General features: G+C 39.6%; 1 protein-coding gene across 2 annotated transcripts; it reads right to left on the minus strand.

Moving 5' to 3' along the window:
* Positions 1 to 911: 911 nt before the first annotated feature.
* edar (ectodysplasin A receptor) lies at positions 912 to 24,771 on the minus strand. 2 transcript variants are annotated; one of them, XM_088415860.1, is made up of 12 exons: positions 24,591 to 24,771; positions 15,220 to 15,285; positions 14,462 to 14,581; positions 11,449 to 11,630; positions 10,498 to 10,583; positions 8,978 to 9,055; positions 8,773 to 8,898; positions 8,614 to 8,685; positions 6,006 to 6,078; positions 4,580 to 4,907; positions 4,410 to 4,473; positions 912 to 3,470 (listed from the first exon to the last, which is right to left on the minus strand). In XM_088415860.1, exons 2-12 carry the CDS (start codon positions 15,268 to 15,270, stop codon positions 3,085 to 3,087), a joined length of 1,566 nt encoding a protein of 521 aa, XP_088271986.1. In that variant the 5' UTR covers positions 15,271 to 15,285; positions 24,591 to 24,771; the 3' UTR covers positions 912 to 3,084. The 2 variants fall into 2 exon arrangements, with proteins under 2 accessions (XP_088271986.1, XP_088271985.1); XM_088415859.1 differs by lacking the exon at positions 24,591 to 24,771 and having other exon boundaries at positions 15,220 to 15,300.
* Positions 24,772 to 25,878: the final 1,107 nt, after the last annotated feature.

Consider the following 25,878-nt stretch of genomic DNA (forward strand, 5'->3'; position numbering starts at 1 on the left):
CTCTGTGTTGTCTCTTGCTTGGCAACTTAAAAGCTTCTAATATAAAATTTGGCCTCACTGTCCACTATGGGAATCATAAGGAGCATCTGAGAAATGTCAAGGCAGCAAAATGGTCTTTCCAAAGAAATTTATCACACTCTTTTCATCCTGATTTAACAGGCCAGCTCCCAACACCCTCCCAGACCTGACTCTTGGCTTACGCTGCTAAGTTGAGGCATTTAAAGATTGGTTGCTCTGCGCTGACTCATCACAACAACCTCAAGCAAAGTAGTTAACCTAATTGAAAAAAAAGAAAAAAAAAATCTCATTTATGTTGATGAAAACAATATTATCTTTTAAATATCGTCAGGCAATTTTCAAAGTATGTAATTATCTTTTCAAAATGTGCTCACACATGCACTCATTAGGTCAGGCTGCAGGCGAAAGGTTCCGTTCCATTTATCATCTCGCAGACCTAAAGTATATTTCATGAGATAAAGTCAGGAGATACAGATTGAAGCCCGTCGAAGCCTATCTTCGTGAGAACATTTCATCTTGCTCAACGTCAAACGATTTCTCCTTAAATTAATTGGCTGGTTAATGTGTCAGATTGAATTAACTCCATGTCGCGGTCGAGGGAATAAATCAGAAAGTGTAATGAGTGATTCTCATTCAATGTTTTGAAGTGATCTATCTATCTATCTATCTATCTATCTATCTATCTATCTATCTATCTATCTATCTATCTATCTATCTATCTATCTATCTATCTATCTATCTATCTATCTATCTATCTATCTATCTATCTATCTATCTATCTATGTAATTTATTTTAATAATTTGAGGTTTATAGACAACATCTGACACAATGTTCCCATTGTCATAAATACAACATCAGTATTTTACTGCACCCAAAGTGAAACAGTCAAATATCAAGGCATTTTTGCGATACACATTTATTTAGGTATACATTATGGACAATAATAAGTTATATATACAGTACACTGTTACACTTGGGTTCTGTGATGAAATTGGGTGTCTTTCCATATGTTCTACTACTCCGCCACACGGCAGCTGCTACTGAGGTATCCCATTAGTGTGGGGTGTCTCCTCGAGACTGATTTATACCAAGTAAGATGTTGCCTTTCTAAAAACAGCTGTGGGGATCATTTCAGTTTAGTCCAATCCAACAATTAGATCATTTATGAATGGCTTCGCGAACAGCGCCATAAAAATGTCCGGCCTGTTTTGAATTAAACAGGATTTGGTGTGGCTTTAACAAGGCTCCATATATTTAAAGGTTTGAGGTTATTTATTGGTGTGACAGAATATATGAATACTGTACATGCTTATCCATGTGCATGGATTAATCTGATGAAGTGATGGAGTCCAGCCCCAGCTGTTGTAATGTTAAATATGAAATAGAAGCAATCAAACAAAAACAACCATTGTGTAACACTCAGTTTTTTGTTTTTTTTTGTACTGTACATCTAAGTGGACTTTTACACAACATCAAGAAAACAATCTTGTTTCTTTGCTTTCACTTTAAAACTTGTCAACTTTGCATTTTTGCTCTAAAACTTGCCAAAGCTGTGTAAACACAGTTTGTATGGTTTTCATTGCAAAAGGATTCCTTTTAAATGTTTCCACGGCGGAGGCATGACTAACATGCAGCTCCATATTTTTACAACATTCTCACTGGACCTTCGCTGGTTAATTGGCCCTAAATGCTTAATTGGGTGGTAGAAATCACAGGTACTTTGCACCCAACATATAAACCACAACACTTTAGATGATTAGGTTCCCTGGGTAGTTACACGCCCGATAATTAAATCTGGTGGCAGCAACTAAACTGTAGCAGTGAGTTAAAAAGGGAAAGGTGGTGGAAATCAGGTTGGAGACACAGACAAGGTTGCTGTAGAGGAAGTCCTTTCAATAACTGACATTTGGTACATGTATGGAGCTGTAAAGTCACCTACATGATGTGTCTATAAATCTCTGACTTTATGGGCGAATGTACAAATGAGTTGGTAAAGCCTTCCTGTGGAAAAAAAAGCTACATTGTGTGTGTGTATGTTGTATAAATTTGCATCCAGGAAAGCTATAGGGCTTACGCTCCCATTAGAACTAATTGATTACCATAAAATGTAGCAGTTTATAACACGTGCATATGTACCATTTTAATTTTTAATTTAAAACTTCGATTAATCTGGGATGACCTGTAGCAAAATGTTGGGAGATTTTCATCCTTCCAGAAGAACGTTTGTAAGGTTCATTTAACATCAAACCTGAGAGCAATTCTGACTTACGTTGTGTATAAGTGTGTGAGAACCCGCATGTTTTTCTGAATGGAGAGGGATCTTTTTCAAAGGGTTCAGCAAAGCGTTCAGCATCAGCCTATTACTTAGGCAGATCACCATGAAAAATCACCATGAGCACACTGCAGCGATGCCCATTACTACGTACCTTCTGCGCAGGCGTTTTTTTAGTACTCCTTCGTGCCATAAGTGGCGTTAGTCATTCCTCCTGTACATTTCGCGTAATGCATTGTGGGATTCCTGACATTCGTTACTTTATTTATATGCAAATAAACAGACTGCTTTCATTTTTACTCACGAAGGAGTTCCTCGTGCTCTTCTATTCAGGGAGCCATTACGTCAAAGTTAGGATGTGAAAAAAAAACGAGATAAATGATTCCGTTCTTGATAAAGGCGCGCATTATAAAGGTTTTGACTTTCGCGCCTATCGCTTCCAGTTCTCGTCTCGTCTTTTGCGCTAACTCGCTAGCTAATCAGCCACTCAAAGTGAAGATCGTTCCGACGGCAACGACCCAATTCAACATGCTGAATTGTCCCCAATCCTGTTCAGACGCCCCGCGACGAAGGCCGACGTTCCAACTGCGTTTAGCCGCAGCAAGCTGACGGCACACGACGAGTTCCGATCACCGTCGTCGGGTGATTCTCGATCAAACGATTTTTGATGTGTAGCTTCTTGACTTTGTGGTGTATCCACTGAGGTCGACCAACGTTCTTCATGTGACGAGGGAGGATTCAGTCTAGTCTCTGTTTGCATTTGGCATCAAACAGTTTGCGCTACTCAGAGATTTTAGACACTGGCGCAGCGTTGAGAGGATGCCTGAAATGGTGACGGGCACGCCAACTGGCATTGAAAACTGTTGATGCCCTGCCGGCCACCAGCGGCCGCAATGTCGTTGCCTCCTAGAACGTCCGAGCACAGTGACTCGACAGCATCCAGCCTCTCGATCTGAACCAGGCGGGTGAGCAGGTCGGGTATGCTGTATCCCGCCGTGCTCACCCTCTCAAACAGTTGCAAGCCGTCGCTCATGCCGCCGATCTCATCGCGCTTCAGGCCGAAGCTCTCGGCTAGGTGCCTCCAGGTCTTGACCACGGCGGCCTCGCTGCTGTAGGAGGAACTCAGCATGCGACTGGCTTTCTCAAGGCAGTCGAAGGGAAGTTCTGTGGGGCTCAGGCCTGAGGAGACAAGTGTACATGTGCATTAGTTACGTCACGGTTTGTTATCAGGGTTTCCAATTGAAAAATACAGTCGTCATAATTTTATCGGGGATTAAATATACTGCAAAAAGTGGCAGACCAAAAACAAGAAAAAAAAAAGGCATTTTTTCATGTTTTAAGCAAAATAATCATACTGAAAAATCTGCCAGTGGAGCAAGATTTTGTTTCTTTCCTTGAAACCTCATTTATGTTTTTTCCTAATGGTTTCTTGCTCAAGGGCACTTGAGGGACACACAGGGTCAAAGCCACGGCCTTTCACTTGGTTGACAACCACTGTACCACTGAGCAATGCTGCCAGTAATTTTTCCAAATATCCTCACTCAATTCTTCAAAATATAGCTTAAAATAAGCATTTTCTTTCCTCACTTTAGCCTGTTAAAAGGTCCTAATATACAGTAAAAAGTAAGCAATATTTTCTCGTTCAAAATTGAGGCCAACTTTTCAAACATTAGTTATGAGTTTGATTTTTTTCTTAAATTATACCCATGCAAAGCTGTAATTTAAAACAAGACAATCCCAAAAAGCATAAATCTAATCAAACTTAGACAGCGTGGGAAAGCATAAGTGTCTTCCTGTAAACGCTTTTATGTAAGTCCATTGTAAGATTCTGTTGAGGGAAATGGTTCTTGTCTTAATTCAGAATCATCTTTTCATCTGTTTATGAAAAATAAAAAAGCAAATAAATCTTAAAACGCTAGATTTGATCTCTTGAAATAAGCATTATTTTCTTTAGAATTTGCTACACAAGGTATTTTTCCTTTTTTTTGACAAAAAAAGAATATATTTCTAATGACAAGCCTTTTTTTACTTTCCTAAAATTGACTTTCTGCAGTGTACGGATCGTTGGTGAAATGTATGCAAAGAATCACATTTTTGTCATGTTTGAGTAGAACGTACCGTCTGTGACATTACACACTTTAGCATACAGATCCAGGATCTTTTTCCTGCGACTCTGGAGCATCTGCGGTAGAAAAAAGAAAGCACAATGTAAGCCAGATGCCCCAGAACTGCTGATCTGTTTATAATCATAAATATATAGTACATATTCCAAAGATTCCCATTCCTACCCCTGGGTTTTTATTGCTGTTGTTGATTGCGGTCACATTGCTGATGTGGTTAGCGCTGGATATGTGGTTGTCGCTGCCCATGTGACTGGGGAGGTTGCTGTTGGGGCGAGCGGCGACGTTGGCGGTCCCGTTGCTGGCGTGATCCGTGTCCACGGCTCCCAGAGCGAGCAGGCAGAGGTCTGGCTTGTTTCCCATATTGACGAGGCCCAAATTGGGGGGCGGGTTAGCGGTCTCCGCGGAGCCCCGCTTCTCCAATGCCGCGTCCTCCTCGCTGTCGATGCTGCGGCTCAACAGCTGCTCGTTCTCTGATGAGGCGTCGTTTTCACTACTACGCAAAAAGATAGTGTTTCTGTCATTTACATGAGCATTAATATACAGTCCTTTACTTTTTTTAAAACTTCCTCGAAAATAGTTTGGCTGGTTTACTGGGAAGTAGACATTTCCTGGTAATCTCAGTTCAAATAATTTAGTGTATTATAGTGGCGGTAGCCTTCAATTGGCAACTTTCTTGCATGATTAAACTAAACTACTTAGGATCCCTGTTGTATTAAAATACAAGTAAATTTCTTGTCTTGACTCTTGCTAACAACCCTGTTAAATAGAGATTCACTATTAACATAAAGTGGGAAGAATCCAATTGGATGACCTCTTACGGATTTTCTAAAATCACACGCGAGAGCAGGTATTGTGCACGTTCTTGGTTTATTAATACTTTCAGTCACCGCAGTATTTGGCCCATGACTAATGACGTATCATGATATCACAATGGCGTAAGAATGGACAAAGATGCAAACTGTAAAATAGGTAATAGCCAATTATATAAAATGAAGCTTGAAAACTGTGAAGAACACAGTCATCGGGCCCCAAATTTGGTCGACTGGCATCTGTGTGCAATCTGCGAACGACATTCGCAGTCATTACTGTAGGCCATTGTGTCACGTTCCAGCGAATCGACTTCTATTGCGCAACGTTGAAATCGGCGCGCACTTCCCACTTTATCAGGCCGAGTTACTGTAAGACGATGGTTTCGAGTGAAACCTGAAATAAATAACCACATACACCGCCGCAACCCCCTACTGTTCACCTCTCGGTGTTTACAAGGTGTCGGGTACCTCACACCCGGGAAAGACTCACCAACTGCCAGCATCAACATGATTACTGCCGCACAGACTTGTTATGCGGTGGCTAAATTATAAACACATGCTGAATAAAACAATTTCCAAATTTTTGGTTGTGTTATGACACACATCCACGCAGAAAGCTATTGCTAGTAAATGGAATATTTACGTTCTTCTTCTGCCTGTATTACATATTGCCTCCTGCCTTTCATTTACAATAAAAGTAGGTTCTTACAAAGATAATTAATTTGTCGAAAATAATGAATAAAATCTGTATTTTGAGCAAGTCTAACAGACACTTCTCTTACCTTTTCACTGCCATCTGAGGCGAGGCCTGAAGTTTGTCAAACTCATTTTTTTCTGAGTAGATGACCACCTTATCTGAGGGGAAAGACAAAACACACTTTTAATCAAATCAAATGAATTAATCTGTAATACTTGCTTATAACACCAACAGGAAAGGCACTATTTTTTTATTCTCAGGGGGGAAAAGGCAAAACACCTCAGAAAGACACAACAATTAGTCGAAGAATGTTAAGTTAAGGCTGTTACTTGAAGAAAAGAGTCTCAACTCCTTCCTGTCAGTTATTACGAGGATGGTTCAAATTGAACCCATGAACGTATTTAGTCACAGAAGATAACGCCACTTTAGGTATTTGAGTCATGGTCGATAAAAACCAAAGCAATTACAGTGACTATTACATAAAGACCAATTCTGGCTCCAAGCATTGCAGTTGGAAGGTTTGTGGTTTCATATTGGTTGCTGGGGTTGCGTTTTCAATGTGGTTAATTAAAGCAAGCATTGGTGTGAGGTTTGAGGCTAGTGGAATGGTTAAGATCGTATCTATTATCGTCCACACTGTAAAAAGTGCGTACGTGCATGCACGTGTGTGTATATGAAAGCGCCCGAGACTTTCATCTCCTAGCCTTATTAACTAAGCCTCCGTAAGTGACAGCTAGCTTGAAGCTATGGCTTCTCGCCTGCATATACACACAATATTACCCTGTCTTTAAGCGCCCACATGTTTTGTTGTGAATTACAGTCCACTAAATTGCCATGATTTTAGTGATTATACTATTAAGTCTATAAATTGCCATGCTTTTTGTCATTATATTATTAAGTCTATTTTTATTCAGCCCTCACAGTACGCGTGTGCGTGTCTGCTGAGAACATGAGGAGCAGTTAGCCGGCACATGAAGGAGAACAGAGCATCATTGTCAGCAGAAATGGCGCCTTAAGGGATGCATGACTTTATCTGGGCAGGTTCCACATTCCACCGGGATGTACTCATCACGCCGCGGCGCTCGTAGCCCACACACACCCGCATGCAAACGGATACACAGACTTGCACATGCACGGAGCGAATGCACAGCTAGCATACTGAACGTTATGCCATGAAACATACAGTTACTGTTTTTTTTTATGCGCACTTGCTGGACTGACTTGAGATTAGATGTTAAAATGTGTTTTGCTAGATAGGACGTAACCTCCAGGGCCCAACACAATCCGTTTAATCTTTTGGCGTCTGTTAAACTTCTAAACAGACATGCACGCAAAAGTATACATTCAAAAATTAAAACTGAAATGCAAAAACAGCAATGGAAAAAAAGAAAAGAAAAGCTCGTCAAAGTAGCATCAGGACAAGTGGCCACTTTCCTTTAAATTGTCAAAAAAAATTTGCTTTTGTTTATTATGTATTCTGTTGCTCATACTACTTTTCTTGACAATCATCTTCCATCTGCGCAAGTTAATTTTTGGGGGCAAGTGTCAGCAATGGAAATGTGATGCTAATTTTGACACAGTTTTAATGGAAATTTCGCATTCAATCGGGGGAGAGTGACTTTGAGAAATAATACCGCACCGTTTTTTTTTTTTTTTAAACCAACTTTTCAATGGACGATGCAATACCAAGGTGTCATTTTTCCTCACACAAAAGTCCAAACGTCTCCAAAATTTGTCGTTTTTATGCCGATTTTATTATTCTTTGTTCGTTTTACCAAGATTGAAGTTGCCTTTTCAAGCATACTTGGCTTTTTGACAGATTGTGTTTCCTGGGTCCCAATTTTAGGATTCCTCTTTGACATATTCACATCAAACAGAACAATAGTTTTAACTTTTGAAGTTTTAAGTCATTTGAGAAGTACTTTTCTTCCCATGAAAGTATGTTTATAGTTTGAATGGACTTTCAGTGTTCTAGCGTACAAGGATGATGACCAAGTAATTTAGAGTTTCAAGTATGAACTGACAGTTGCATATTTCATATCTTTTGCCTTTCACTTCATTTACTGTCAAATATAATTCATTGTAGTTTATTTTAAATAAACACACACTCACGGTTGAGATAAACCATCATTACCTGTGTTAGATTGCAATGTTTGTTTTTTTGCAGGGCGGTGTGAATCTTATTTACTGTCACTAACTCCTAGATGGAAATTCTAATTATAGTCTGACTTACTGCAATCAGGATGTAGCTTGCACTGTCATTACACAAACATATGATTTTCACTTTAGTTTGATTCTATTTGAACTGCATCTGTTTCATATTTTTGTAGTTTTTCTTTTATAAGTGGTTTCACGTGTGAGTGAAGTTTATGGAAACTTCGAAGCACCTCTTTTTTTTGGCTTATATTTGCAATAAATAATGAAAACATAAAAAAAAAAACCAAAACATCAAATGCAGATGTAATAGAATCGCTTAATAATGCCACTAATTTAACATTTTGCTCAATTCTCCATTACCTTGACATTTCAAAATATGCTTAGATTTGGGCTTTAATGAAGACACTTGGAGAATTAACAGTTTGGATATTAAAAAAAAAAAAATACTGTTTGATTCAAACTAGGGTGAGTGTGCATATGAACATTCTCACTTTTGTATATGTGTGCATTTGCTGTGTGTGTGTGTGTTGTCATACCAGGGACCTCTTTCTTGTCCTCTTGCTTGTTGGTCTGAGCTTCAACTGATTTCACTTGTCCATTGCAGCATGCTGCAGAAACACAACATGTTGATAAGCACGTAAGCTACATGCATGACCCTACATGCGTGTTTGAGTGCTTGTTTTGCGTGCGCTCACCCTGGCCATTTGGCTTTGCTTTTAGGATGTAAAACATAATGATAAGAACAATGGCGATAGCCATGACAAAGATGGTTGACATGGCAATAATGAGAGCCGTGGCGAGATGACCTTGTCCCGTTGGATCTGAGAAAGATGACGAAACGTAGTGGGTTACGTTCTTGTTTTTTGTGTGTATTTTGTGTAACTGTGTTTTTGTGTGTACCTTTTTGAAGATGAGGAAACACTGTGGTGCTGCCAGGATCAAACGGAGGTTTTTGTACTGGTTCATTGCTTTGCATACCTGTGAAACAAACACATATTTCTTCGATATTAATTGTGTATTTTTAGCAATTATTCAATGCTAAATATTTATAACTTTATTTATTTCTGTGAATAGGAATGATCATCCGGATCGAATTCAGGCATATTTTATACTGAAAAGCAGGGCTGAGGGGCTGCATGGGGGACTCTATTCTAAGGCGTGCCGGACAGGTAAAATCATACTACATTTTTACTACGCACGCCGGCCTGATCCCAATTCATGAAAAAAAAAAAAAAAAACACCTAAATAAATGAAGATAAAGATGAATGAAGTTAGTTCCTTTTTGGTCCCCTAATGACAAAGATGGTTGACATGGCAATAATGGAAAATGTCCATTCATTTGGGATATATGCCAAATGAATGGACATTTTCCATTTTCGTTTTTCCATTTCTTCACAAAACACATTGTTTTACAACACATAATAAGATGCGTCCAGCCTCTCTCGCGCCTTCCCCAACACTTGAAAACGTGCCAGCTACCATAACTTCTGTACACAAAGCTAGCTTTAGGGATGGACAATTGTTGGTTGGATGTACAATTTAGCTTTGGTCGATGTCTCTGGTTTACTGAATGCCACTAATTATTTCTTTATCTTAGTCTTCTAAATGAGCTGTATGAACAATACGTGATCAACTTTTTTTCAACAATATGAAGACTACTTTTACATCTGCCCACAATTGCTCTAAATCTTACACATAATTGTATACTACGCTGCACACACAAACAAACACATTGTGTATGTGCCCCGTGGCTTCAAACAACTTCCAGTGTGTGTTTACACTCTCTAGTTAAGATTATAACCTTGAACTGGAGCTCTGTTTCAGGTTTTGTGGTTTTGCTTGCAGATTTAACACAAGCACATACACACGCGTGCACACACACGCACGTTGGTGTTCAGGTTTACACACAGTAGGTGTCAACTTATACATTTTTACACTATAACAGAGCCTCGTTTCAGGCTGCCATCGACAATCCAAGCAGCTAAAAAAACATTGTTATGCACGACTGGTAGAAAATGGCCTTCACTGAACGGCATGGGAGAGAACCATAATGCATCTAAAATTGACAACACAAAAACGTCTACCAACGCATTGATACAAGTGCTAACATGCTAATGATCTATCTCAAACTCCTTGACGTTTTAATTGCTCAAACACACACATACACTGAGCTAATTCACAGATTACTTGGAAAGTATGTGTCTGCTTTAGGGGTGGGAGAAATACTGTAATCAATTCTTTGATGTGCTTCCAATACCTGGTGTAGAATTCTACAGCAGTGTTTCAAATATTTGGACTTAAGCACGGTCGAGAAGATTTGAGAAGGTTATACAAATGATTTAGCTTACTTACAAAGACAAAGGTTACAGAAACGATGGGTAAAAAAATGAAAATACACAAGAGTAGATTTTGGTTATTACATTCTTTGGTGTTGGGCGGTGCATTCTGGCAGGAGTGACACACCATCCCGTAGAGGTTTCTGGGTCTGTTCTCCAGCATGTAATACCTGCATGAAATACAAGACGAATCATCAATGTAACAATGTGCAAATGTAAAATCAGCTTTGAAAAATGATCTCTTAAGAAAAAAGTACAAAATAAAGATGCGGTATGGAACATTTTAGGAGACATTGCACAGTATGTTATACTGTATAGAAAACAAAAATCTGACAGATGATCAAATTTAGCCTGGGGGCTATAAACAAGGCTTGCGACAGGGTTGAGTTGAAACTCAAGATAAGATAAGATGGTACTATGAAATCTCAAAAGTGTTATTATTTACCGAATGTTCACTTGTTCAGTTTGGACCATATCAACACCATCATAAGTAACAAAATCAAATCAGCATTAAGGTGAATCTATTGTGATTTTAATCCTATCATACTCTACAGTTACATAGTTTGTCAAAATGTTTTCAACTGTTGACAATTACAACTTTCAACTTTCCTATCAAATTTGTAATCTTCATGGCATATTATTAAGGGAAATTATAATACACTTGTATTATGATTTCGAACTAGAAAATGATTGATTTGATTAATTAAATGAGTACTATTAACTTCAAAGTGTTGCTTCAGGCAATAATAATGAATGGTGCATTCGACCCCAAACATTATAATAATTATTTGAACTATGGACCACAATCTAATAACACTTTCCGGGAACACATTAGAGGGAAAATGACGTATATGTTCAAGCATGAACAGTAGACTTTCAATTTCTCAACTAGCAAGTCTAAAATCTTTGTTTTTGTCTTTCCATATCATCCTCATACTCATGTTGTTATTACCAAGCTTGCTTTTTTTGGTTTCTTCTTGCAAAGGTTTTCAACGCATGATACCGTTGCATTCGCGTACCAGTTTGCTATCTTACCCTGGTAAACAGGGGCCGCACTCAGCATCGCTGTCTGGCGTCCCCACCGTGCGCACCGTGGCTTTGTAGAGGGCGTCGCAGTCTTTGTGTCGTCTGCAGATCTCATATTTGCCTTTGGAGTACTTCCCATGCGGACATGGTACACAGGAGAAGTCTTCATCCTTCACACCATAGCCACAGGTCTACAGAACATACACCCATAAGCCATAATAATGAGAGTAACAAAAACATTTTTTTAACATCTGCGATTGCTATATAATTACCGCATTTTCCGCACTATAAGGCGCACAGGATTATAAGGCACACCCTCAATTAATGACATATTTTAAAACGTTTTCCATATATAAGGCGCACCGGATTATAAGGCACACCCTCAATTAATGACATATTTTAAAAGTTTTTCAATCACAATATTGTAATCCTCAAAGTAATAACAATAATAACTCCAATAATAACTCTCAATAGCATAATAACTCAATGTGAATATGAGCAACCTTGTTCAACTGTAAACACACAAAAGAAACAGGTAAAGCTTACTTCATCACTTCATTCCCCATCTACTGATCCCAATCTCAATATTGATCCATATATAAGGCGCACCCAATTATAAGGCGCACCATCATCTTAAAAAAAAAAAAGGCTTTTAGGTGCGCCTTATAGTGCGGAAAATACAGTATTAACGTTGTTGAGTCAAGTCTGCAATCATATTCTGCTCCATTTAAACTCCCCCTTGGTGAGATTAAAAAAAAAGAAGAAAAGCGCTCATTGCTGGTTATAGATCTTCTTTGCAGTTATTGTAACCTTGAACTTTTTAAAACTTTGGTAAACCGTCAAGCCGGTTGTGGGCCCATGCGTACTTACAAGTCAGGGTAACGCTCTCCAATTTCTTTTATCTGTCTTGTCATGTCTCAAAAAGGATGTCACTGAAGTGAGCTTTGGCCTGAGGCTAGAAGGGATCAGCTCTTGAAAGAAGCTCATAAGGCTTCACTCCTATTTGACCCTCATGGTTCATACATAAAACAGTGTCGAGCCCCTCGGCAGTCTTGTCGCTTTGTCTTCCTGTGCGCTTCGCATCATTTTTTTGGGTGTGGGTGGGGGGAGTGAACACATGCATACAACCCAATCAATTTCCTATTTAAAGCCACTGCCATAATCTCAATCTTCTGAGGAGAAGGATATTTGAACTAGCTGCACTTACCACAGTCGGGATTAAAAAAAATTAGGTAAAATGGGGCTTGAACATCTTTCCTTTTCCTGCGATGACTCGTGCGCGCGAATGCGAGTGCAGACGCTCTCTGAAGTCAGTGTGAGGATGCACCCTGTGGTTACGCCGTGATTGAACACACACTTGAGAGCTAACATGAATTAGAGCCTCCGTCGGGATCAGACAGGCGGGCGAAAGTGCAGCGGCGACGCTCAACCGATTGATCCCCGCTTCCTTCTGATCTCGTTGTTTTCGGCTCGGAACCGACTACATTAGCCTCGGCGATAATTGGAATCAGTCAGAGGTGCTCATTGAAGAAACAAGGAAGGAGTACAGTGAGAACAGTGTGCTTATTGGATTAGGACGCTAAGTGAGGAAGGAAGTTGATAATGGTGTGATTAATTCTGCTTCAAAGGGAAGGATGTTGTTGTCTCCTAACGGTCTTTTAAGACCTTTGAATAATCCTGAGAGAAACGAGTTGACAAGTTGACACCAGTCTTTGAAAACGGCAGATTGCCGTCACACAAATGAGTCGCAACGCTGCGTTTATGATGCAATACTAGGATTGAATTATCCATTGAGAGTGTTTCTGTCTTAAGAAGGACCCACCAGCAATAAGCATAACTAGCCAAGTGCAGGTAATCCTGCAGGTAATGGGCGCTGTTCTTTTTTGCTTAATCTAACAAAAGGGGTGTTTAATCAAAGCAGAATATGATTGGCTGTTTGCAGAGTTTGTTGCCACTTATGAGGGATCATTGGACTAAGTTTTACCATTTAAAATCAAGTTAAGATTCTAAGTTGTGCCCTATACCTAGTACCACTTACTCTCAAAACACAACTTCAAAAAAAAGAGTACGTATGTGGTCATTTTTTATCAAAAACATACATTTATGCTCATGCTAGTCAAACAAACTTGCTTTCTGTATAGTTTTAAGGGTTACCGGTGATAAGATTCCAGTTCGTTTTCAAAACATATCCTTATTTTAGAGAAAATTTTCATTCATGAAAGCGCGGTGCAGTTTGGCAATATGGTATCATTAGTGCTTGCAAAGTTGACTCAACAAACCGCCTCAAAATATTTTGATAGCAATCAGTTTTGTTTTTTTTCAACTTCTTGGCATGCATGAAGGATGAGGATGAGGTTTTTGTCTTATGTGATATGCCACTGCAACTCACTAAAACCGCTAACAAAACAAGGAGAATATTAATGTATTTATTTTTTTGAACTAAACATGGCACACAATTCTTAATGTACCAAATATCTGGTACATTTTTTATAAATAGATTGTGTTCAATATTAAAATTAAAAAAAGGCTGTAATTTTAAAACTGTGATACTCCGTGATGTTTTTTTTCCAAGGCTATTCTACCATCAGAATTTGATATTGGCCCATTCCTCGGCACAACAAAGCTTTCAACCTTGGATCTGTTTTCTTTGGCCTGTGTGGACTGACAGGAACAGTGTTCAATGACTGTAACTACTGCTTGTCATTCACCTCGATGCATACCTTCACATCAACGTCGGTAAAAGCGATTAACCGTGCAGGAACTGTTAATTTGAATTAAGGCACTTTTGACTGAGCAGAATAGTGCAAATGTGTGCGGACGCAGTGGGTGGCCCGAGCGTTCCAAGACATTGTTATATCATTCAGGGTAGTGACATGAATGTTTTACAGGACTTGAGATGGAAAAAATGTGCAAATCAAATTGAAAGAATGCTTTGCTACTCCATTTTGGAGTGGAACCAAGATCAGTTCACGCTTGAGTGACACTTGAGTTTACACACTAACTTTTCCTTTGTGAATCTTACCATGTGTGGCTCCTGTCCCGGCTGGCACTGAGGGCATGCCTGGCAGCTGTTACTGGTCTGGTTTAAAAATTCATACTCTCCGCAGCTGGAATACTCAGCACTCGTAAGCATACAACACACCTACAGTGACACAAAGACATTAGAAATTAGGAAGGTTTGAGTGCCGGTGCTAGGAAGTTGTTCATACAGTTCAAATATTTTGGTGGGATTTGCAGCACTGTCTTTTTACACGATGTGTGGCATATGCAAATGATTCATATATGACTTGGCATCACACACTATAGTACTAATCCAATCCATTTGTTGCCTTCTTTTGTCTCCAAAATTGTTTCATCTGGTTACAACAGAAGTATTAAAATGGGAACTATGATCTTTGGTCAATCTAAGTGTGGTTTTGGTCAGATGTGAATAACTGTGAATGGATTCATTGAGGGGTTTTGTAGGATTTCTTGCACACTGGTGAGAAGTTTTGAGAAGGAACACACAAGCAATGAAACCTTGTACTGTATGTCCATTGATGTGTGTTACAATTTTAAACTGTGTTAACTTCAGAGAACAATTTATTTAATATATCTGTTAACCCTATAAGATTCTCGCACAGTTACAAAAAAAATATAGCATATAAAGCTAGCCTCGCTATTTTTCTATTGTGTGTCTGTAGCTTTGGGAGAAGTAGAAGTGGGAGAATTTACTTTTTGGTCGTAAAAAGACACAACAGGAGTAAGGCAAAAACAAGTTAAGCTCAGAAGAACACTCACTAAAATTGAGGACACAAAGATGGATTTTGTCATTCCTCTCCTCTGCAGCATGTCTGCGCTCACTTCCTGGAAGACAAAAAAAAAGTTCCCTCAGTCAACGTTGATAAGGAAAAGCAAACATTCAGACTTCTTCTCCCTTTGCAATGGATGGAGTAAATATAAGCAGTCCTGCCAGCTGTGACACAGTGTGTGGCCCAGATGAGTTCATTGGAGCACAACTATCACATCATTGCCAATAAACATGTAATGATAGTAGCAAAACAGCCTATGGCACTGTGCCGGCTCATCTCTGCAAGCACACGTCACCGATTGCTAACCTCGGCTCTATACGCTCTTTTCTTTTTTTTTTTTTTTAAACATGGGGGCCACAAACAATTCACAACTGGCAAGGGTTCGCTTTACCTGTGTTTTCAATGTAAATAAGCTTTATCTTGAGAGGAGAATTTTCTATTACTACTTGTATTTAGCTGCAGTCGATTTGGCACCATTTTTTTCTTGTTTCTTCAGGGCTGTGGCCTAACTACTCCCAAACATTTTAAAAGCCTAGTATTGCAAGTCAGGTTGATCAAAAAGCCCCGTGTTTATTTCAAGGGTCATAGACCAAATTTTGTTTACATTTTTCAAAGCCTGCGGTGTATTTTTCATCATTTACTAAACTTGCACCCCCCCCAATCAAGCTGGCTGTCACTAGCCCCCTTTGTAGCTAAATTTTATTTAGTAACACAAAACCAAAGACTGTAAATAGTGGCGTTGAACTGTATACTGTAGGCAAACACGGCTGTGATTACGGCGATGAAGCACATTTTTTACAGCGTGCATTAATAATAAAAATGACAGAAAACACTCTAATTTCTCTGTAACTTTAGTGCACTCTGCCCAACACAAATGGAGTTACATTTTCTCTGCGGAAGCGGAATGAAACATCCCAATTCCTTCAAATTCAGCACGGGCATCACATCGACACAGGCTACATGTCCAAAAGGCGTTCTTATCAAGTTTCAAACAAACAAACTTTGAATGGTGGAATCTGCCTAACAAGACACATGTTGAGCATATGTGCAGTAGCCATCGGAGTGGCGCCTTCATGACAGCAAGCGTAAATGGAGTGTATTATTAAAATGCCGCTTCTTGTTTAATAGCGCTCAGTACTTTATGATAGTGCTTCTAATCTAGCCAATCACACTCGCACAACATAAGTGCAGCATCCAGATGGGTAAAAAAAAAAGTCAATCCTTGTTCAAACTAAAAACATTTCCATAAAATCAAATAATAAAATAAAAAAAATGAATATAAATTGTTCTGGAACATTAACACCAATATCTTAAATAGCTTGACCCACAAAAGGGTCAAATTCAAGGACTGGGGCCAAATCCGGCCTGCCACATCATTTTACGTGGCCCGCAAAATGCTAACTGACTTTTTAAGATTCTCGCTAAAATACCAAATTTGCAAGTTGTCTTCAACTTTAAAAAACATTTTTTTAGGAAGCAATAAGCATTTTATGTTACCAATCACCCTTCTCAACCGTTTTTATGGACCTTTGATTGAAAGGTTGAAAAACCGTGCACGCATTCACTAATTAACATAGGTTTGGATTGCCCGTCATACGGCCAATTCCAGTTACGAGCCTAGCCACTGAACGGATTAAGTTCGTAACACGGGGGCCCACTGTACTTATCTCCTTTCAGCATCTCTCCTTAGTTCCAATCCTCAGATTTCACTCATCTTGGTGAAAACCATTCTCAACCTTTTTGATGGCTAATTCTCCGTCGCCACTGGGTTTGATCTTGCATAATCACCGACTAGGCACACACACACACACACACACACACACACATGCACGCAATATATAGCCCATAAGTTGGTCTTTGAGGACAGTCCTTGTGGTCAGGCCACAACCGGAATAAGTCTGTGTGTGTTGCTGATGAGATAAAAGGATGGATAGCAGGAAATGAAGAAGTGCCAAATGTGTACGTAGCCCCTCAAGGCAAATCATTACGGACTTACTCTAACGCACACACAAGCACACGCACGCACGCACATGCACACATTCAGTAAGAGCAATGCGTTTGAAGAATCTCTGTCTTTTGACAAGTCTTACCACTTCTTTCAACCCTCACTTCATCTCCCCCAAATCTTATCTCTGTGTCGAGGCAGGTCTGGGATGAAAGTCAGGCCCCGAGGCTGTTCATCTTCTAGCGACGCATAATCTTCTCTAAATAACTCCTCTGTTTTTAGGTGTGTCATTATCAAGTTGTCTTGGCAGAATTTTGTGGCCCCAGTCAAATATAGGCAAAGGTAAAGCTCAATGAGTTAATTTAACGTCTCGGATGAAGTATGAAATTTAACACTGTCTGGGTGGTAATGTGCCCTAAAGAAGAAGAGTCCCAATTCGCTAAGGCAAGAGTTTTTGTTTTTAATCAACATTGTCGGCTGGTTTGTTGAGGATTTACTAGTATTTGAAGATGTAGTCATCTGGGTTTAGGCTCTCTAGGGGGTGATGGCCACAATCCAAATCAACCAAATAAATAGCCCTTTATCTCACATTTCTGTTTAAAAAGTTCTGTTTTTGTTTTTGTTACTATTTATTGGATCAAACGTAGTAGTTCTGCATTCCTCCTTTTCAAAACAAAAGCTAAATTTAGGTTTCGGCTCTTTAGACTTTTTTTTTTTTTTTTACGCAAGCAAGGAAATCATCTACACATGGACCTCTCGAAAAACAGAACAAAGGGCAAAAAAGTATCCCGATTCCTGTTGTAATCGTTTTTGATCTTCTGATTCTCTATGACAACTCAATTAAGAGCACATGGAAAATGAATTTAGACCTCCTGTCTCCCATTTTTGCATCTCTCATTTCTTTCTATAGCGCAACCATGAAGTAGTTTTACGTGACACTTCAATCATAATGGCAGCACGTTGTTTGGTTGCGATTATAAATGGACAATCATCAAATTTCGTAAAAACATGGACCTGCCAGCCATTTTGTCTTTTAAAGTGCTGCTTCAAACATTAATCAATTCTCCATACCCACCACTGAGTTCTGCTGCCAGAAAAAAGACAATTAACTGATTTTTGTAAGGCCGTGACTCAAACCATCATTTCTTTTTTCAAGGAAATAACTAGCACATGCTGTAAATCAAACCCTTCGTCTTTGGAGCCCTGACAGAAGAATAAAAAGTTATTGTGACTTAACATTAGGATTTGATGTGTTTCTCCATCTATTGTCAATCATTTCCAGACTTTTGTTGTTTCAAGACAGACATCATAGTTCCAACTTTCCTCATCGTTGTACCCTCACATCTGTGCAGCATGTGCGCAAATTACCGTCAGTCAATCTTGTGCACGTTTAACGGCAGGGAATAAATCAACTATATGAATCAGTTGTACTATACATTCAACAGGCTGAGATGCGAGACAGCAAAATATATAGCGCTTTCAAACTGGACTCCACCTGGTTTCCTTTATCTTTGATATCAATGCGCCTCTGCGCTCGAATTGACTTGAGTTCTTTCCAATGTTTAGTCGATAATGATAATTAACTTGCGTGGGCTACGATCATTAAACACACCGATTCAATCTAATGAAATTCCACAAACACAATCAACCGTGAGTGTTTGACTTTCAGTAGCAATGCGGCCTGTGTGTGATTGTTGTTATTTGGCCACTCCACATCAAAGTAATGGAAAGTGAGGGACACTCCTAACTAATCACTGGGGAGGAATGAGCTGCTGGCATTTTGTCTCACGGATGGGGTGGTAGCTAAAGAGAATAAATAAAGGCTTGGCCGTCCAGCCGTCACTCAAACGGCAATTGCTTTCACCTTGGCCGTTGCGCCAAAAGTACGTTTTAACAGTTGACAGGGAACGGGTCATTGTGGGTAATGGTTATAATTATCAAAGGTGGTCATTTTTTTTTTTTCCTGGTTCTTCATTTACAGAACCAATCAGTGAGATTGTCGCTTTGCGATGTGGCCACTGGTTACTTGAAAGCTTGCGCCTCGCAGACTGTTTTGCTCAAAAAGGTGCAAACAGAGTGAATTCATTCAAATCATATTAAAAAAAAAAGGAAAATAACACACATTTCTCTCAATACTATAACTAATACTACTAATATATTTTAAACTTTGCTTTTGACTTGAGGCCTGTGCAATGAATGTGTTGAGCAAGATTGTGTGCAGTTTGTGTCTCACTTCATGAAATTATGACTAAAACGCAAACATTTTCTTTCCAGCCATGTTCAACTATCATAATGAGGAGAAAGTGTTGCTCAGTTCGATTTATTCAAGACAATTTCCTCTCCTAATGCTTTAGCTCTCAGCTATTTATTCCTGGGTGCATTTATGTATGCTTGTGACTATTTAGACTGTGTTTCTACTTCCATATTTCCGATTATGTCGCAATCTAAGCATTTCTCAAAACTATAACTCAGTGACAAACTATTACCAACAATTTCAAAAAAATTAACAACAGCAATATTTAATATAACATCAGCAGAAAGTTCTAACCTTGACTGCAGCTGAAATCGCATGGCTTTTCTACCTATTTAATATCTCTTATCAAGGCTGTCAGGTGGTAAATGAAGCTGAAAATGAACACAACTCAGTAGCAACATCATCAGTGTTTTAGCCGGATGTGAAAAGAAACGCTTGTTTCGTGATTTGTAAGCGAAAATAAATGTCAAACAACAGCTGCACCTCATTTCCTCGAAAAATATCACTTATGCAGGTGCCACTGCAAAACAGATTTAGAAGTTAATGTGCTACAAAATTGGGCCAGCTCAAAGGTCAGAGGTCAGTTTGAATGCAATGAAGCCTAAATTCTGGATTCCTGATTGATCTCTTTGTTAAATCATTTTTTCCTGCAGGCCCTGTTCAGAACATACAGGGAATATTTTTCTGAAATGAAAAACATCTAAAAATAAGTTAACGACTGTTCATAATGGAAAAATAAAATGAGACGGCCAGTTTTAACTTTAATTGCATTACAGCACAAAAGTCAGTGTGCAGATGCGCTTTTTGACATTCTTAACTGTCACACATGTGGAAGGAAGTTAACCACCGCAGAACATCGAAACAATAAAACTGTCTTCCTTGACTTTGAGAACAATTGACGAGCCTTTCGATGATGTCATATGTGACATAAATTTGCGTGTTGCCATAAGTTTCAGCTGACTCTGAACTGTACTTGGGTTTCATATTCGATTTAACCTGGAGTTTGATATGAGATTTAACCTTTTTGAGGATTTTATTCAATTGTAACATATCAAAGCTGACAACGCTGAAAGATTAAGTCAAAGAAATGTACCTTTTTGGATGAATTGTACTTACGTTTACTTGAGTGTTTTTACTAAGAGTAAACATTACTTTGGATCTCCTGTTTACGTTTACTTGAGCCATGTTATTCTCCACTGTTACTTGAGTACAATATTGAGTTACTCGAGCCACCTCTAAACGAAAGCCTTAATCTCATCTCTGTGATGTGTGTAATGTATGCATCGGTGTATGCATTTCCGTATCTCTCTTCATCTTTTGATTGCTTTAATTACAGACTAAGTGCCAGCTTCTCACTCGGTTGCAGAGGAAAAACAAACGCACTTGAAAAGAAGGCACACATGCGCACAGTCAAAAAGTCTTTTCTCTTTGATGATTTGCCCGCTGGTGACGTCTTTCATCGACTCCTCTTCCTGATACCTTGTTTGCGTCTCTTTAGTTTGGCTGGGCCGCAATGTCTCCCTCTTGTCTGTCTGCCTTGTCTTTGTTTATTTTGTCGTGGCTGGAAGTGGAAAGCTTAATCTGCAGCCTGGAATGTATTCGTATTCCTCATTGGACCAGCGTTTTGGCCCGCTAGAAAGAAAAAAATCTGAGCATCATTTAGGAATGCATGAGGCACACTTCTCTACCTGTCTTATATCAGAAGAAAGTGGGTGGATTTATTGCGAGGTGCTGACAGGAATACCTGACGATGACGAATGACCGCATAAGCTCACAAAGGAGCCTAATAGGTCATAAATGGCCTCATAAGGTCATGAATGACCTCATAAGCTCATGAAAAAGCCTATAGGGTCATAAAGGACCCTGTAAGGTCACCAAGGACCCTATAAGCTCATGAAGAAACTTATAGGGTCAAGAAGGAGCCTATTAGGTCATAAATGGCCTCATAAGGTCATGTATGACCTCATAAGCACATGAAGAAGCCTATAAGGTCATAAAGGACCCTGTAAGGTCACAAGGGACCCTATAAGGTCATGAAAAAAACTCATAGCGTCAAGATGGACCTCACAAGCTCACAAAGGAGCCTAATAGGTCATAAATGCCCTCAAAAGGTCATAAATGACCTCATAAGCACATGAAGAAGCCTATAAGGTCATAAAGGACCCTGTAAGGTCACGAAGGAACTCGTATGGTCAAGAAGGACCTCATAAGCTCACGAAGGAGCCTAATAGGTCATAAATGGCCTCAAAAGGTCATAAATGACCTCATAAGCACATGAAGAAGCCTATAAGGTCATAAAGGACCCTGTAAGGTCACAAAGGATCTCATAGGGTCAAGAAGGACCTCGTAAGGTCGTGAATGACCCTATAAGGTCATGAAAGACTTTATAGTTCAGAGTAAGTCTGGGAGTGTCGCCTGCGGTTGCATATATTCGCTAGACGATGACATGATGGATGCAAATGGATGGAAGTGGTTGGGAGGTCAGAGAATTCCTCTAAACTCAAATCATAGTCAAGCTTTTAGAACATCATCTTTTTCAGGCTGAAAGAAACATTCATGCCAACAGCTGGCATTGGTTTGCCTCCTTCTCACCAAGTGAGGCTCTTTTTTTCCTCCTGGGAAAAAGGAAGTATAAAAAAAAAGCTACCATACCATCACCTAACTTGCAAGGCAAGATAGGAATTGGATGAGTAAAGCAACATGGTTCAATGGTGACTTCACACTCGCCAATTGCCCTCAATAAATCATACGTCGCTTGAGGCACCACAGCTGCGGTTAGCCCACTCGAAGCACTCGCCTTGCACCAATAATCTGGTGACTCAGTATCTTTTAACAGACTGTCACTTTTTTTTTTTTTCTCAAGCGACATCTATCTGCTTTTTATTTATCCGCATGACTTGCTGAAAACTGGCCAATTTGAGCAAACGTGATGCAGGAGAGCAGCGTGGCCCCGTAATTTCCTGCAGATCTACCCAAGCAGCATTTGAAGTTTATTGAAGTATATTCAATTGACTAGGACGTTATTCCCAAAGCACTATCACATGAATCCCGAAAGAAAAAAAACCTGACGTAAGATACTGTAGTGATGTCTTAATTATTAAATCAGTTTTCTTTCATTGACAGAACGTCAAAACTTGAAATGCTCTGTGACAGAATGCTGACTGAACTTTTCAGGCTTTAAATACTTTTTTTCATACGTCCTTTGAAGACCAATGAGTCCAATTATAACGACCAAGAAGAAATGTCCACTACAGTGGACACGAATGAATAGGCTGGGTCACAGGACGATGAGACTTTTTTGAAGCGAAAATCGGTTTCGGAGGGAGTTTACAATTTTGAGGATGAATGAAAAATAGTGTTTGTTGATTTATAGTTGGTTGGAGCCATATTTTATTGTGCGACCAGGACCTCTTTGCTATCATCAGTCATGCTATTTGTAATACAATTATAAACACATTTCCAAATCCAAACACAGTTGTAGAATTGATCGTACACTTGGCCTCATTGCTCAGATTACAAATCCTTTGACTCATGAAGCGCTCGACTTTATCTGTTCCGCTATCTGTCGGAAGCGTCTCAGGAATGAAAAATGCCCCGTGTGTCAACTGAGAAATGAGTGAGAACGACTTTTGCGTTTGGAAAATGGATGCCACAGCTTAGTGGAGCGAGTTTATGATTACCTTAGATATTCCTGATAGAAAAACAGACAATCGCTGTTGATTTCATTATTTTTTTAAGGAAAATGCTATATTGGAGTCGTTCTTTCTTTGAAATTATTTGGCATTGTTTTGTGATGTTTTGTGTATCAAAAGAGCTAGTGGTATTGGCACTTGGTATCGGTGACTGTTTAATATTTGAATCTTCAACTGTGTGTTGATTCTATATCTGTCGTGCACATTGTCCCGGCACTTAAAAAGTTGTTTTGTTTTGAACTGAATTCAACTTAGTTGCTGATGAATGCACTTCATTGCATTTTGTCTTGAATGTGTAACAAATGACTAAACGGGACCCTGGAGCTTTATAAATTTCACTGTGGTTATGCGAATTTGGAGTGGAATCAGCAATGACATTTTAATATCAATCATCTCTCTACTTTTACAGGGAGGCGTACGGATCCACTAAAATGATATGGATTTACTATAAAGCAAAAGGGCGGTGAATGTCAAAACTGTTTATGAATTTGATTCGGACAAAAGTGAGAGGATGAGACTTCATGCAGTTGTTTTTTTTTTTTTTTTTTCCAATGGCACTATCCCTTTAATCCTCAAAAGACTCGTTTACGTCCTTTGAAGATTACATCCCCATTCTCTTGTGGCTTCCTTTTTTGCCTTTCTACCTGTGAACATGAAAGTCTTAATGGCAACAGAGGCGTCTTGGAGGGTGGCGAGGGGGGGTAGATGAGTGCGTGTGGGTGAGACAGCTAGATTTCCACCTCCAGCAGCTGCAGTTCAAAGTCAGCCAAAAGACTTCAGAAGCTCGGCAGGACCCGGCTTGTCCCCGCCCGGGCCGAGCTGCCTGTCTGCGGGCAGGACTTCCCCCGGGGGCCCCGGGACAATCGGGCGGCACCGAGAAAACAATTACGCAGACAAGGCGGAAGGTGTGCACACTCAGCCCCAAAAATACATTCTTATACAAACGCACTCTCCCGTGGGATGGTGCTCCTAATTAGTCGCCATTGAAATAAGTTAATAGCAAGGCCACTGACAAGAACCCGAAAACAGCTTTGTTGTAAAGCGGAGCGTAACAGATTATCGAGGCCACGATGAAGCAAACTAAATTGTTTGCGACCTTAGGCTGAAAGATTTGCACCAACATGCAGCTTTCACGCATACAACACTCGCCTGTTTGGGGATGTGCCTGTCATGCATGCAAATAGAGCAGCCTTTCTCCAACATTGCGCACTTGGCAGGCAAACTTTACATCTGCATTACATGTGTTTGGATAGCGCACGCCCCGCCAGTCAAATACAACAATGTTATCCTATTGATGGAGGGATTGACTAATCAAAACTAAACAGACAAACGTGACAAGGATTTATTTCCATTCCCGCCGTTATCCTCAAAGCCGAACCAAAAATGATAGTTAAGCACTAATCGAGGAAGGAATTTCTCCAAGTCTAGCAAAAATCTGCCCTAGCATTCCACAAGTACAGAGCTCTTACCAGAAGTCTTCTCCTGAGTCTGTTGTGGGTCTAATGGGTCAGCTGTCAGTCCTGGTCCACCTTGAGCAGGATAAACATGTGATCAGCATCACAGAGGAACTGAATGCCCGTGAATGTCTCACTCCAAGCAGCTGAACGCGAGTCTGTGTATCCACTTTTTAGTTTGCATGTTGAGCATGAGTGCAGGCTCCTCCTAATAGGGAAAAGTGGGAAAGTTTCTCCGCCCTGAGACAGATGAGAGCAGGTAAACTCCTGGCATGGAATGCGTGTGGCTGCAGGTCCTTACTCAACTCTGCCCTCTAGTGTTCATAAACTGTTATAACATAGTCAGTATTTGTTATTATCCATTTCACAGCTACAATAAGGAACTTTTCTGCATAAAATATTTTCAGACTTCATCCATTTACAATTAGGTGAATGGTACGTTTTGTCTGATGATGAGTGGAGGATTGCATGGTTACTACAGGTTTGCTAGTTCATAATTCCAAACTCACACATTCAGACTTGCGACAAACCCAGAAGTATAATATTATTTACACACAATTAGGTTCATTACCTCGAAAAAGAAATGTAATTCAGTCGAGATAAGACTTTGGCGATGCTATGCACCGGCTATCATGGGAAATGTAGTCTTCTATCAGGCAAAACACTACTGCTTTGTCTATTTGGTACCACTGTAATCAATGGAAACTGAAACTTTTTTTTCCGTGTTTCTTTAAAGTATACATTCTATCTAGTAATGTTTTGAAGCACATTTTCGTCTCATTATCTCACCTCATGAGTTATCTCATCTTGTGGGATTTGTGTCTCGCCCCAAAGTCCCAAAGTCCCAAAGTCAGTAGGGATAGTCCGAACCCAAATACATTACTATCGTAAAGACTGAATCCATCACAGCATTGTTATATTTCGACGTAATTAAATGATTCGACTCTCTCCTTCACAATTGGCACTAAATCTTCCTGGTTTGGAGATTTTTAGGACACTTAAAACCTTCACCCGAGGGTCTGTCAGCTTCCAGAAAATTGCAAACGGTAATCCCGTCAATTTTTGCGTTTCCAGTTCAAGTTTCAACAGGAAGCGTGGATTTCTTCAAATAATGATCCACAAACTGTCAGTTTAAATTGGGGCGCCTTTTTTTTTAAATACTGCGCTTCACTTCCAAAGACATCGTCACCGCTTTGAATACACACATTCATAAAATATGAACGTAAAAACAAGAAAGAAAATACCTGGTCACCCTTTCATGTAAGACTCCATTTATAGAAACCCAATTGATAATTAAATTAAC

The sequence above is a fragment of the Hippichthys cyanospilos genome, chromosome 5 (assembly GCF_059441005.1).
Source record: "Hippichthys cyanospilos isolate Australia breed blue-spotted pipefish chromosome 5, RoL_Hcya_1.0, whole genome shotgun sequence".
Taxonomy (NCBI): Eukaryota; Metazoa; Chordata; class Actinopteri; order Syngnathiformes; family Syngnathidae; genus Hippichthys; species Hippichthys cyanospilos.

What these genes read in the sequence shown, in the direction of transcription:
- edar (XM_088415860.1), bottom strand. Translation starts at nt 15,270, where the DNA reads ATGCTGCAGAGGAGAGGAATGACAAAATCCATCTTTGTGTCCTCAATT. An exon ending in CCTCAGATGGCAGTGAAAAG is followed by an intron (nt 4,908 to 6,005) that starts GTAAGAGAAGTG and finishes CTTTTTGCGTAG; the next exon opens with TAGTGAAAACGACGCCTCAT. An exon ending in AGTGTGTAATGTCACAGACG is followed by an intron (nt 3,471 to 4,409) that starts GTACGTTCTACT and finishes TTGTCTCCTCAG; the next exon opens with GCCTGAGCCCCACAGAACTT.